This window comes from Siphateles boraxobius, unplaced genomic scaffold, assembly GCF_051911475.1.
Source record: "Siphateles boraxobius isolate OS27281-9 unplaced genomic scaffold, OSU_SipBor_1 26, whole genome shotgun sequence".
Taxonomy (NCBI): domain Eukaryota; kingdom Metazoa; phylum Chordata; class Actinopteri; order Cypriniformes; family Leuciscidae; genus Siphateles; species Siphateles boraxobius.
The window spans coordinates 16441914-16456360 of record NW_027508876.1 but is presented as its reverse complement, the minus strand read 5'-3'; the positions used below and the strand labels follow the sequence as shown (position 1 = coordinate 16456360).

At 43.0% G+C, this 14447-nt stretch overlaps 1 protein-coding gene across 2 annotated transcripts in view; it reads right to left on the bottom strand.

Moving 5' to 3' along the window:
* The window catches only part of sema5a (sema domain, seven thrombospondin repeats (type 1 and type 1-like), transmembrane domain (TM) and short cytoplasmic domain, (semaphorin) 5A), a 158142-nt gene that overhangs the window by 34830 nt on the left and 108865 nt on the right, over window positions 1–14447 (bottom strand). For both annotated transcript variants that reach the window (XM_077244513.1, XM_077244512.1), the window contains exons 12-14: window positions 12422–12539; window positions 9786–9967; window positions 3045–3188 (exon numbers count right to left, since the gene is read on the bottom strand). In XM_077244513.1, coding sequence (XP_077100628.1) covers window positions 3045–3188; window positions 9786–9967; window positions 12422–12539 — 444 coding nt within the window. The remainder of the gene's footprint in view (window positions 1–3044; window positions 3189–9785; window positions 9968–12421; window positions 12540–14447) is intronic.

The following is a 14447-nucleotide window of genomic DNA, read 5'->3' as shown; positions in this document are numbered from 1 at the left end:
CTGGACGAGGTGTTGTATTAAAGTGGATGGGTGGTGTGAAAAACTTGCAAGGGCTTGTAGACTAGCTAGACTGGATCCAAACTCAAAGCTTGCCCCGCAGAACTTTTTTCTGCTGATTATTCACAGCCTTTATGCCCAGACACCTAAGGGCATCAAGTGCCCCGGCGCCTTGAATAAAGAGTGTAAGCGGGGGGCAGGAGATGGAAAATGCAAGAAGTGGCAAAAATCCTCTGCTTCACAGTCACCTGCAGAAAAAAATACCAATCTGCAGCCTTCATGTTTTAAGCCCATGTCTGTGTTTCTATGGCGACTCAAAAGCAAGCGGCATGCACATTCTGTCCCGAAAATGTTATTGCTCAGCAGTCGCTCTAGCTCTTTCACAGGTCAAAACACTTAAATGAAACACATAGGTATCAACTTTGTCTCAGAAGTTTCTCCTAAAATGGACATTTTGAAATAAATAAGATTTTCTTTTTTCATGAGCTTGGGTGAATTCCATAACTTTTCCCAATGAGATTGCAGACTAAATCTTGGCAAACCCAAGCTCAGTCTATGATATTTTCAAAATCTCTCTAAAATAAAAAGATTAATATTAAAATAATCTATTTATTTTGAATCATCCATAACTTAGGCATTTTTAGGTATTCAGAAATCATTTTAATATGCTGATGGATCAAGACACTTTTCTTAAAATTATCAATGTTGAAAACAGTTGTGCTGCTTAATATTTATTGTGGATTCTTTGATTAAAGGTTAACTAAACACAAAAAAAACTTTTTTTTGTTAATTATCTGTAAGAATGGAGCTTCATAAATGCCGTTCATTGATTCAAGTACATTTTTTGACATTTGGGTATAAAGTGTTTTAATTTTCAAATATATGGTGTAAAAAGTCTGAGTGCTGCCCTCTTCAGGTTAAACAGAAAGCTCCTGCAGTAGGGGTACTCTCTGACGTAGAATACTCTCTGACGTCACTCTGTCACGCCCTTGGTGCAAGCTCACCACGCCCTTGGCAGCCCTGGTATAAAAGCATCTGGTTCCGTCAAAACTACTGTAGCGAGTCAGGAGTTGGAATTACAAGTATTGAAAACGATCAGGATAGATAATGTATATATTAGCATCTAGTTAGCATAGCATTTATATAGTTATTTAGATTATTTCGTGTAGCCTAGGTAGTTAATCTCGCCTATCGCTCCAGTGTGCAACCTGCATTTTACGTGGGATTGCTTCTCCAACGCAATGGAGGTGGAAATGGGCTTCTCCACACAGCTCGCGCTGCCAAACGCTGCTCTTCATACCTCTTCCTGCATGAACTCCACCACCGCAGCGGCGTCTTGATGTGAGTGAGCATATATTTTTAATCACAATTTATGTTCCTTCTTATTATGCTAAAGTTAATCCTCTGGTGTCGACAAACGCGCCGGCGCGATTTGCTGATTATTTTTTTCACATAGCAGCAAAATATAATGAACGTAATAGTAATAATAATCCTGGAAAAAATTACCTCAAAATGACTGAATATAAGAATAATCGGATGCCGATCGCGATGCGGGAGTCAAGACCGCAGTTTGAACTGGTGTCCGCAGACAATTCACCCTCCTCAACTTCAGGTGAAGGTGGGGGAGAAAAGTTCTCCACTCCAAATGACCGCTCTTTGTTGCAAAGCTACTTCCGTCACTCCATTTTAGCTAGTTTGACAGCAGCTGTCACTGCGGGTCTCAGGTGCACGCCCCCCCGATCAGCCCTGCCCTTGGTTCGTCGCCTCTATCTCCGCTGGGCTCTGCCCACTTTTCCAGCATTTTTCAAATATTGCCAGTGGGTGGAGTTAGGCTTTGACCAGGGGTTTAGTTACCCTTTAATAGAAAGTTTGAAGAAAAAAAAATTGTAACAGTAAAAATCTTTAATGTCATTTTTGGCCATTTTAATATATCCTTGCTGAATAAAATAATTGAATTTATAAATTTTTTTGAAAAATATATATTGACCCCAAACTTTACTACTGTGCACAGTGCTGTACATTTTCAAAATTGTAATTTTGCATATATTTGGGCCTATGCAGTTCATGCTATGTTTCTTATATTTTAATGTTTTTCATTTTAAGGTTACTAATTTCAATTGATTTTAAGGATCAAAATAAATTGTTAAACTGTCCTGTTTCGTTTACTTTTGTTTACAAATTTATTTGATATTGTTGGTCGCCACTTGGGTCCTGAAACAAAACCAGTTGATAACCTCTGTCTAGGTGAAACAACTTGGATATTAGAGATAATTTCCATTTCCTCGTGTTTTTATTTCCTGTCAGAGGATCCGCTGAGTTTCAGGGAATTAGCACAATAATGTTTTCAACGTCGGAATATGGATACAAATATTTGAAGAAAAAAGTGCGAGTCGGGGGAAGTTGGCACCTCCAATGGAGGGACGATAACGGTTTTAAACAGACGCCTCTCGTCTTCTCTTCATCCCTCCACTTCAGGTTTAATTTTTCAGCTGCAATGCACTGTTGCTTAGAAACCTCACAAATTCTCAGGGCAGCGTAGTTTAAACATAATTCTGCCATGATTAGATGGCGCTGCATCATACCTATAGCGTTTGAGTTTGTGTGTGGAGTCTGTGGTCGCAGTCCCTGTAATTAACAAGCCTTAGCATGTTTATTTTTAATTGGATGTCAGTCACGCAAATTATGGGGCAGATAAAGAAGAACCTCTCTCACTCCTCCATTCAAACATTTGGTTTGTGTGCTGATAGTTATGCACTAACAAGCTTTCTACAGATGAACATTGCATAATAGGATGAGTAATAAAAAAGCAATGAAATGAGCTGCCTAGAATCATTCATTATTGTCAACTGCCATGAAATCACAGCAGCAATTGCACATGCAGCAGGTGAGAATGAAAGGAACAAACAAAAGAAGCGTCATGCCCTTTCAAACAGGCACGTGCCCCCTCACATTTCTGAGCTAAGTGGATTTTGAATGTAAATAATAAAAAAAAAAACATAAAATGAATAAATCTGCATATTTAATGAGCTTTCTTGCTTTTCTTTTACCTCTCTTCACGGTTCTGGCCCACACAAACGCGTCCTCCATGGCGGGGAGTGGGATTGCTGCAGGAACGCTGTCGAACTTGGAATCCGATCCCGCAGCTGGTGCTGCAAGGAGCCCAGGCCGTCCATGGCGTCCATGCCCCGTTTCTGAGGATGGATACGTTACAGCAGTAATCACTAATCAAACACTGGCACAGCTGGCTGCTATAATCTGACCTTCAGTTTGTTATCTGAGGATCTTAGTTAAGGCCATTCTAAGCCTGTTTACAATGAAGCGCGAAATGGAAACAAAAAGTTGTATGAAACAATTTAGCTCAGAATCACACAGCAACTTCGGTTTCTCAGATACAGCTCTTTCATGGTATGGTATTTGCACGTCAGAGTAAGGACTAAAACAGGAAATTGTCAAATAAAATAAATAGTTTAAGTCACAATGTGATATTTAAAATCACATTGTGATAAACTTTACAATTTAGAGAAAATATATTTTTAAAAATATAAACATATTTGAAATGAAAATTACAATAAATCTAGTCACAATTGCGATATAAAATCACATTACAATAAACTCGCAATTGAGGGAAATAATAGATATAAAAGTCACTGTTTCGACCCTATGGGTTGTATTTTGTTATTTCTCTGTTTGTTTGTCTAGGAACATCATCTGATTGGTTCCTGCAGGATGATTGGAACACCATCTGATTGGTTTCTGCATGGTGATTGATCCTCTATCCTGATTGGTGCAGAGTGTTTTAAAATCATAATTTCCTCTAGAGGCACATTGGGTTTTTGTGTTTGAACAGAGAGAGATCTTGTGATTTGAGTATTAAGAGTATTTGAGTGTTAAGTGTATTTGAGTGTTAAGTGTATTTGAGTGTTAAGAGCTTTGAGACTGTGAGTACTGTTTGTTTGTTTGAATTGTGAATTGTCTTTTATCTAAATATCCCCATTGGTATATTTGACCCTTTGCCTGCTTACCGGCACCGATTTGGACTGCCCTTTTCGGTTTTGTTTGCCTGATTGTAAATATATTGTACACATTGATTTTTGGGACAGTAGGGAGCTTGACGCCATTCTTTTTTTTATTGTAAACTGTTTGAACTCTGTTTTTTGGTTGGGGATTTAGCTTTACAGATTGTATATCCATTTTCTTTTCTTTTGGTTTAGGGTTTAGTAAAGAGGATAAAGACTAGGTTGTTTTGTTTGTTATTTTGTCTTGGTCAGCTCCTGAACCACAAGTCGCATATTAAGAAAATAAATAACTTTTTCTTTGTTCCAAATCTTGTAATTCTCTGACTCTTTCATGTTGCGCCTCTTCCCCTAGACGGGGGTGTAACAGTCACATAGTGAGATGTGAGAATCACAGACAGGGTTAGATTAAGCCAGGGTTAGGCCTTAGTTCAATGAGGACATTTAAGTAGCTTTTATAAACATGCCTTAGAAAAAAAGGTGTGCATCATAAGACAAAACAGTTGCTTTCAGTTAAAACAGCTCAAACATGCATTTTAGTATGGGACTAGGCTTAAGCCTTGTCTTTGAAACCGGGGGGTAAAGTAACAAATATGGGATACAACGTTTGTGAAATTACATCTGTATCATTTACAATAACAATTACCAGAATTCAAATTATAATCGCAAGACAAAAAGTCCCATTGTGAGATATAAAGTTACAATTACAAGAATCAAAGTTGCAATGAGAGATATAAAATCAGAAATGTGAAATGAGAAGATGATAATTAAAATAAAAATCAAGGCACATTTAAAAAAATATAGTCACAGTGTGTTAAAGTCGCAATTGTCATATGAAATCGCCAATTTAAATTGACAATTACAAGAAATCAGGTCGCAATTGCGATATATTTGCAATAAACATTATAATAAACTTGCAATTGAGGGAAATAAAGCCGCAATTGCAAGGTATAAAAGTCACATTGTGAGATGTAAAATACTAAATATGAGATATAAATATAATTGTGAGATACTGTCGAAATAAAGTAAAAATGGTGAGACATAAGGTTGCAAGTGTCATATGAAGATAAATAAAGTTGAAACTATAAGATAAAGTTACATTGTGACATAAAATTGCAAATACCACAAAATAATGTTGTAAATATTCAGTTTTTTTTTTTTTTTACTTTTAGGTGGAAACAAGCTTCCATATAAACAAGTTCCCTATCGGTCAGCCACTACTACGTAGGTCATGACTGACCAATAGGAATCTCACTAGAGAGGCCAATTTACTTTGTGTGAAACTAAACAAGCCAATACACATTGGCGTGCAATCATTTGCATCAGCTGCGCAGCCTCGCAAGCGCGGGGTATGTAATGAGCAGCTGCTGCAATTGCACTACAGCTTTTTGCTTCGGAGACAGGTACACCTGTCTGTGTTCGCGGTGACCATTCCCCTGGGTGCTTCAGCACCCAGGAGAGCAAAAGAGCAAAAGTCTCTAAAAGAGCTTACACAGATAGTTTGCGTCTTTTTCAAGATGATGTTCTCTCTGTGTGTTTCTGGATGTGGTCGTTACCTGGGGTCACAGGATGGTCACGATCGCTGCCTCGTGTGTCTGGGCCTCGTACACGCTGAGGCAGCGTTTGTGGATGAGTCATGTACCCATTGTGGGAAGACAACCATCTCGGAGCTGCGGTCGAGACTCTCGTTCCTGCAAGTAGTTGGAGTCCCCGTGCATCTGCCTTCGGGGAGTAACACGGGAGAACTGAGGATCACGGTGAGCGCGCTTCCTTCGTGGAACCAACCCCGTAGGAACCCTCATCCCTCTAATGCTCTGCAGCCAGTTGAGTTACCAACCAAGGCACTGAAGGACCTGCAAGAGGGTAGTCATGATCCACAAGTTCTCCAAGAACTTAGTGCCGCAACGGACCTCACGCTTCGTGCGACGAAGGTCACCGTGTGGTCACTGGGTCGTGCGATGTCTACCTTGGTGGTCCAGGAACGCCATCTCTGGCTGTGTCTGGCCGACATGAGGGAGACTGACAAGCTTTGGTTCCTTAACTCCCCCGTGTCCCAGACCGGCCTCTTCGGCGGCGCGGTCAAGAACTTCACCCAGCAGTTCTCGGCTGTACAAAAGCAGACAGAGGCTAATAAACACATTCTGCTCCTCAGTCTGCTCGTCGCTGGTAGCGTCCTTCTGCTTCTGCCCCTGCTCCCGCGCCGCAGGAGCAGCCTCCACCTAAACGGTGCCGTGGAGCCAGTCACTGGCAGGCCGCCCCGCCCGTCCAGGCCCCTGCCAAGAAGGGGGGCAAAGCCAGAGGTAAGTGGCCCTAGGACGGGCAACCCTGAAATGGATGGAACTGCTCTCCAGGAGACGGTGACCTCACCGCTCCCTTCCCGGAGGAGGGCCGGGTGGAAAAATGTTCTGTTCCGCCGCTGGCCTCAAAACCAGCGGTACCCAAATTCTCAATAATAGAGCAGTTTCCTTCATCTCTGGGTCTGAAGAGGGTCCGGAGAGCAGTGGGAGGAGAGAATCTTCACCACTCTCATCCGCCTCTTCTGTCACCAGCGAGCAGCAGTATGCGGTCCGAGAACGCCACGAGCCGCCTCCTGCACCTCCTGCCCCGTAGAACCAGGTAAGTGTCGCACAGCAGACTCAGACCCCGCTACGGGCTGCCTCCCAGAGAGAGCCTCCTGAGCATTTTCGAATGCTCCCGTCCCCGAGATTTGTTTGCAGCGATCGACCTGAAGGACACGTACTTTCATGTCTCGATTCTTCCTCGACACAGGCCATTCCTGGGCTTTGCGTTCGAGGGTCGAGCATATCAGTGCAAAGTCTTACCCTTCGGGCTGTCCTGTCCCCCCGTGTCTTCATGAAAGTCACGGAGGGGGCCCTTGTTCCCAAGAGAAGAGGCCGTTTGCATCCTCAACTATCTCGACGACTGGCTCATACTAGCACACTCTCGAGATAAGCTATGCGAACACAGGGACCTCGTGCTCAGGCACCTCAGCCAGTTGGGTCTTCAGGTCAACTGGGAAAAGAGCAAACTCTACCCTGTGCAGAGGATCTCTTTTCTCGTATGGAGTTCACAGAGCAGTGCACTCAGTCGGTGCTGAACTGCTTGAACACGTTCAAAGGCAGGACGGCGGTCCCACTGAAATTCTTTGAGAGGCTCCTGGGGCATATGGCAGCGGCAGCAGCGGTAACCCCGCTCGGCCTGCTTCATATGAGACCGCTTCAGTACTGGCTTCATGGCCGAGTCCCGAGATGGCCGTGGCATCACGGCACTCACCGGGTGGCAATCACACCTTCAGCCCGTGGTCAGATCCCTCGTTCCTGCAGCCAGGAGTCCCCTTGGAACAGGTATCCAGGCATGCTGTGGTATTAACAGATGCCTCTGCCACCAGCTGAGGTGCCACGTACAACGGGCATGCGGAGTCAGGGGTGTGGACGGACCCCCCAACTGCACTGGCACATCAATTGCCTCGAGTTGCTAGCAGTACATCCCGCTCTGAGCCGCTTGAAAAGGCCACTACAGGGCAGGGACGTGCTGGTCCGTACGGACAACACTGCGACCGTTGCGTACATCAACCGACAAGATGGTCTACGCTCCCGACGCATGTCGCAACTCGCCGCCATCTCCTCCTCTGAAGTCAGAAGCATCTGAGGTCGCTTCAAGCCATGTACGTCCCCAGCATGCTCAACCGGGTGGCCGACGAGCTATCACGAGTTGTGCTTTGTTCCGGGTGAATGGCGACTCCACCCCCTAGGTGGTTCAGCTGATCTGGAGAGAGTTCGGGGAGGCTCAGGTAGATCTGTTTGCATCCTCAGAGACCTCCCACTGCCAGCTGTTTTACTTCCTGACCGAGGGAACACTCGGCACGGACGCACTGGCACACATCTGGCCCTGGGGGCTCCGCAAATATGCATTTCCCTCAGTGAGCCTACTTGCGCAGACACTGTGCAAAGTCAGGGAGGACAAGGAGCAGGTCCTTCTGATGGCTCCATATTGGCCCAACTGGACTTGGTTCCCAGAACTCATGCTCCTTGTGACAGTCCCTCCCTGGCCCATTCCTCTGAGGAAGGATCTTCTGACTCAGAGACGGGGCACCCTATGGCACCCGCGTCCAGACCTCTGGAAACTCCATGTCTCATCCCTCAACGGGACGCGGAGGTTCTAGGTGACTTACCCCCAGAGGTACTTAACACCATCACTTCAGCACGGGCGCTGTCCACGAGACGTGTATACGCCCTGAAGTGGAACCTGTTCGTTGAATGGTGTTCTTCTCGCCGAGAAGCCCTGCGAAAATGTTCGATAGGGTCTGTGCTTTCCTTCTTGCAGCAAGGGTTGGAGAGAAGGCTGTCTCCCTCCACCCTCAAAGTACATGCTACAGCTATTTCAGCATATCACGACCACATAGATGGCAAAACAGTTGGAAAGCACGACCTGTTTGTCAGATTTCTTAGGGGGGCGAGATGATTAAATCCTCCTCGACCCCCCTTCATACCCTCTTGGGACCTTTCCCTGGTGCTTCGAGCACTTCAGGATGCTCCCTTTGAGAGATTGCAATCAGTAGACTTAAAGCTTCTTTCCATGAATCCATGGCTTACCAAGCACAAGGTATGCCCTGCCCGCTCAGGTTGCATGCACACTCCACGAGAGGCGTTGCATCCTCCTGGGCACTGGCACGTGGCTCCTCGCTAACAGATATCTGTAGAGCTGCGGGCTGGGCAACACCTAACACGTTCACTTGATATTATAGCCTACATGTAGAGCCGGTCTCCTCCTGTGTTCTCACCCTAAACGGGTAGAAGCACCGAGAGGTCCGGCTCTGTCGGCTTGCTGCACCCTACTGTGCACCCTTACTGCTCCAGAGTGAAAAACCTGTCAAGTCCTCCAACACCCTCGGCCCAGACATGGCGGAGCGTCCGGTGCCAGGCCTTTATCCGCTGAATCCTTGAGAACCGGATCTGGGCTGGGTTCCATATGTGTGACCCTACGGGGATCCCATATGTGTATATTCTCCACGGCTGCTCCTATCGGAAGACCCCGTGTCTTTCCCTTGGGCTAAGTCACCCATTATTTCATATGCAGTACAACCTTCTGGCTATTCCATATGTATTTTCCACATAACTCTTTGAAGAAGTGGCTTCCGCAGCGTTCTCCTTCCTAAACAGAAAGGGCACGCTTTCCCAGTGTTATTCAATATCTCACTGTATGGGTTATCACGGAACAACAAGGTCAGATACACTCTGTTTAAGCCTCCTTGCAGGCAAGAAGGTGTAGAGGCTTGCACAGGGCACTGGATGGGTTGCAGTGGCTGTGGCATGTCATGACTGTGGCAGTCATGACCTACGTAGTAGTGACTGACTAATAGGGAACGGCTCGGTTACATATGGTAACCCTCGTTCCCTGAGGGAGGGAACGGAGACGTAGGTCCCGTCGCCACATCTGCTGCCACCCGCCGGGGCGGCCAGCTTATCAGGCTTGGCTCCTCAGCAAACAAACTGAAGTGCAATTGCAGCAGCTGCTCATTATATACCCACGCTTGTGAGGCCGCGCAGCTGATGCAAATGATTGCATGCCAAAGTATATTGGCTTGTTTAGTTTCACTCGAAGTAAATTGGCCTCTCTAGCGAGATTCTTATTGGTCAGTCATGATCTACTTCTCCGTTCCTTTCCTCAGGGAACGAAGGTTACCATATGTAACCGAGACGTTATCTGTTATGCTTAAAGTGTAACTTCCTGTTTGTGCTTTAGTCTTTGTATGTACATATGTAGGACATTGTATACCTGGAGCAGTTTGCCACCTCAACACTGATTCCTTGGCACGGTTGCCCTCCACACTGAGGGCTAGGGCTGTCACAGGCTCGAGTCCGACACTGGCATGAACCAACACTGCCGCCATCGCTATGACTACAAGCTTTCCATCCCGACCAGGCTCCAAAATGACCATCCACAGTCACATTCCTCACCTAGACATATACACACACACATACATAACACAACACAAAAGAAAGAAAGCACATAAATAGTAAATGGGCACAGAAACAAGTAAACAAAATATGAATGAAAATAAATGATTACTGCAGAATGTGCAGATAAGGTCACATTTGCTAGATATTAGATCAATCCAAACTAAAATATACTGTAGCTTTCAGCATATTAGATTTGTGATAGCTGAAAATATCACAGGCTCCTGTTTGAAAAATGAACACACTTTACAATAAGAAAATATTTTCATTTGAGACATTAAATGAGAATGCAGTAATGAATAGCTAATGTAATTTTGTTATTGCAATCTGGTTATTAACATCTGAGGTATCAGATACAGGACAACATATTTTGTGAACAAAAGGAGAAGGTAATGTTGTCTAACACATAAGACACGATGAGTTCTGTGGAAAAGATTGTCGTGGCATTATGAATAGAGAAGAATAAATGAACCTCAGTGTGGAGAGAAATTGTCTGTGCTCTTTGTGTACCGAACGCATAAGAGAGTCACATTTCCAATGCGTAGGAAAAGTAAAAACAAACCTCATTTTCAAAGGCCTTGTTTTTCCTTTAAATATAGATGGGGTTTCTGCCAATTTTAAGACGGGGATGATACAGTGAGTTGATGTTTTTTTTCCAGAGAAAACAAATGTGGTTCTTTGTTTATTTCCATACTGTGTCAGCCTCCAGATGGGCTTTGTGAATGAAGTATATCTCTATCTAGACTTAATGTGCTCTACTACCGAAGTCATTTTAGACCTTTCATCAACCTCAGACACCTGGACACAATCACACCCCATGGACAAATATACAAGATTACTTGCTATTTTGTATCCAAAAGGACTAGGTCAGGTGAGTGGGATGCCCTATAAGTGTGAGTGATACAAGCACAAAAACAGTTGTTCCTCATTTAATTTGATTAACAACACCCAAGTAAATGTTTTTTGTGGTGGATGTTTTTTGATAGGTCAAAACATTATAGGTCAAAGGACAATGGCATCATTTTGCAATCATATGCAGTCATTTTATCTTTTTGAATCGTGAATAGTATATATCAAATTTCATATTGAATATCACATTTGACAACCTAAACTAATCTGCCAAAGTCAACAGATGGTTGAATTATCATATATCTTTTAGAAACTTACTAACCATAACACAAGATTAACATTTTAAAACAAAACTACACCAAACTCCCATAGTTTTAAACTAAAAAAAGAATTACTAAAACATTTTTTCAGCCTTTTTAAATTTCTTTTAATAATCCTTTCTCTTGTTTTATTTGTATAGTACGATATTAGGGCAGTTAGAGTCCAACCAAAAACAAAATAAAACGAAATGAAACAAAAGAGATTTATTATAGTCATTTTGTGTACTGTATACGTCAATTTTATTGGGAAATAAAATGACACTAAAAATTGGTATTATGTAATTCTCCAATATTTTGCAGACAAGATTTAAACCTGCATCTTCCACATGAACAGCATGGCTTAACCTTTTTGGGGAACATTTAAGATTTTTGTTTTCAACAACACAGGAACTCTGGACCTCAAAATGTGTAACCAATATGTTTAAACAACATGTGTGAAACTAAATCAATACTAAATCTTGCATTCTAGTGACTGAGAGCGAAGCCTCCCACACTTTTGCACTTCCCTGTGCGTGCTCAACAATTCCATGCTGCTTTCTCCAGGCAGTGTGGGAGGCAACTTGCACAAAATGTCATTTCTCAGCTACAGCTACAAGGTCTCTTACCTAAAGACCCCGTGAGAAAAAAATGCCTGATATAGTATATAGAATGCGTGTCTACAGATGTGTGTGTGTGGATCGTGTTTTCAGAGCTGTGGTATCTCACAGAAGGCTGCATGTAAAATTTAGAACATGAAACCACGTGAGGAATAAGTGTCCAAATATTTTCAGAGCCACTGTAAATGGGAGAGACGTGATGGATTGGACAAAGCATTCTGGGAGTGATCTACAGGCTGGGAGGCCTCAGGCAGGGGCACATGTCAGCACAAAGGAGTGTGGGAATATGAAGCCAAGTTACCAAAGAACGCCACTCAAAAGAACCATGGCTGACAGCAATTTGTGCTGCGCTTTGTTTCCTTGCGCACATGCGCAGTTGGCCTTATATTTTCTTTTTGAGTACAGAGGGAGGAAAAGTTTTCCTGCAAAAGCAGCAAGATCAGATCTGCATTGTCTCAGCACCTGCAATGTTTCCTCAACATTGTTATAAAACTCCTCTAAGGGTGTCTGCTGTTATGAGAGAAAAGTTGATCTTGCAAGACAGAAGCTACGGTTGAAGCAGCCACATTTATCACTGTTCTTCACCGACAGACTCGATCAGCATCAAGAATCTTAATATGAAAAAAAAAAATTTGGCTTTGAGGGCTGAGGCACTGCGTGAATGATTGAAGTGCATTCTGGATACTCACAGGACACCGTGTGATGCTCTGCTCCCATTGGCTCATGCTGACGCTCTCTTCCAGAGTGGTGCATTTCTTAAGCACCAGATCCCAGCCGCAGTACGGATCCCTGGCCCCCACACAGGCACTGACGGAGAGAGAGAAAGAGCAGATGCTCACCGTGATATGGTAGTTCATGGTAACATTAATCAACTGAAAGAAGACAAAAGAAGAGCAGAAGTGAGGAGGTCATATAATGAGAGATCAAATTTCCCTTTATGAAAGCACACTGTATGTTTCAACACTGAAAACTTCCTTCCCAGTCAAAAAATACCATATTGACACTAAACTGGAAGAACGGCTTATGAAATCCTTTCAGACATCTGAAACTTGAAGACATTAGAGGTGAAAAAAGGAGCAAGTATGATATATTAAACACCAGCACAAATAAAATCAAAAAATAAAATAAAATACCATAATAATTCTTCTTATTATAAATAAACTGTAAAAGTCCACCAAAATTGTGCTGTTCCTAGCTGTGTGAAGCACCTACAGCTCTGCACATCCTTCTGAAAAGGCCATGGCTGCATCCGAAATTGCATACTTCCTACTATATAGCAGGCAAAAAAGTATGTCTGAATTACTTCCAGCGAGATTCTGAAGTGTGCATTCAATGGACTCTTGACTATCCCATGAGGCCACGGGTGAGGATTTATGAATGGCAGTGAAACGACGTAACTGTGCTCTAGGGTAAGTCACATAATAATGTAAACATGGCGAATGTAGTACGTCCAGATTATGTTCATACTACACACAATTAAAGTATAGAGAAAAAACTTTTTTTAGCAGTCACAAAGTAATTACTTATTCAAACTAACCTAATCAAGAGAGTAACCGATTTCGGACGCAGCCCAAGAGGAAGCAGGAGTACAAGACTGGTTTCTCACATGCAAAAAAAAAAAAGGGTGTTTACTTAAAGTCCCGCTGTGGTGATAATCAAGTTTCTAATGTCTATTTGGTGTTTTAAAATGTCCCTATACACAGACACGCGCTGTATAGGCTAACTGAAGTAAACAATGCGCGAGCGCGCCTGTGTCGTTCATTCATCATTTAGCCTACACACATACACGCAATTCATATTTAAACAGTCTTTTTGTGGTTTACAGACACTATTTAATATCGCGATTAGAACAAAGCACTTAAGAATAAATGACTTACTACATAAGCTGGATCCGTTGCTCCTCGAAATGAAACTACCAGCACTTCTGGTACATTTTCCAGGGTTATTAGATTATTCCTCGCAGCGTAGGGATACGCTGTGTACACAGCGGTAGTAAGATACTTACTAAACTTGAACTGTTTTATAATCCAGCTGGTGGGCGTTGGCATGTTTGAATGGCTTGCCTTAGATCATTTGCGTTTGAATACCGCGCGCTCTCCATGGGCTTGGCACATTAACGCGTAATTAGGTATAATGAGATGGAAAGAAAAAGACTGACATCTCTCTCTTTTCATACAGATTACATAAACTGAGAATATTTGTTTTTTTGTATAAATTAATTCATTTAAAAGAAGAGAGTTCAAGCTTCATTATGGAAAAACACTCGTGCCTGTATGACAAGTATTCGCGGAATTACAGTTAATTTTCGGACGCGTTTCAGAATGGACTTAACTGACAGAGTCAGTTAATTTTTTATTGTATATTATGTTTATTTTGCTTTATTTGACTAAAAGCACAATACTTTGTTTATTCTGTGAGTATACACACAAAAAAATACACACTTAACAGGATCGAATGATGTATAACACTAACACGTAAAATTAAAATCAACAGAGTATTTTGAGTCTCTTTTGCACTGATAAGAAAAAAAGCAAGACTATCGCGCCAGACCTCAGAGGGACAGCATCAAAAAAAGGTCTGTTGACCTCTAAAAGGCAGAGAAAGGATGGTCTTGGAAAGTATTTCCTCCTGTTCCTGGAGGCACACCACCACTGCACAATTTTGGATGTCTCCCTTATCTGACCTATCTATTTCAGGTCTTGGAATCTCTACTGA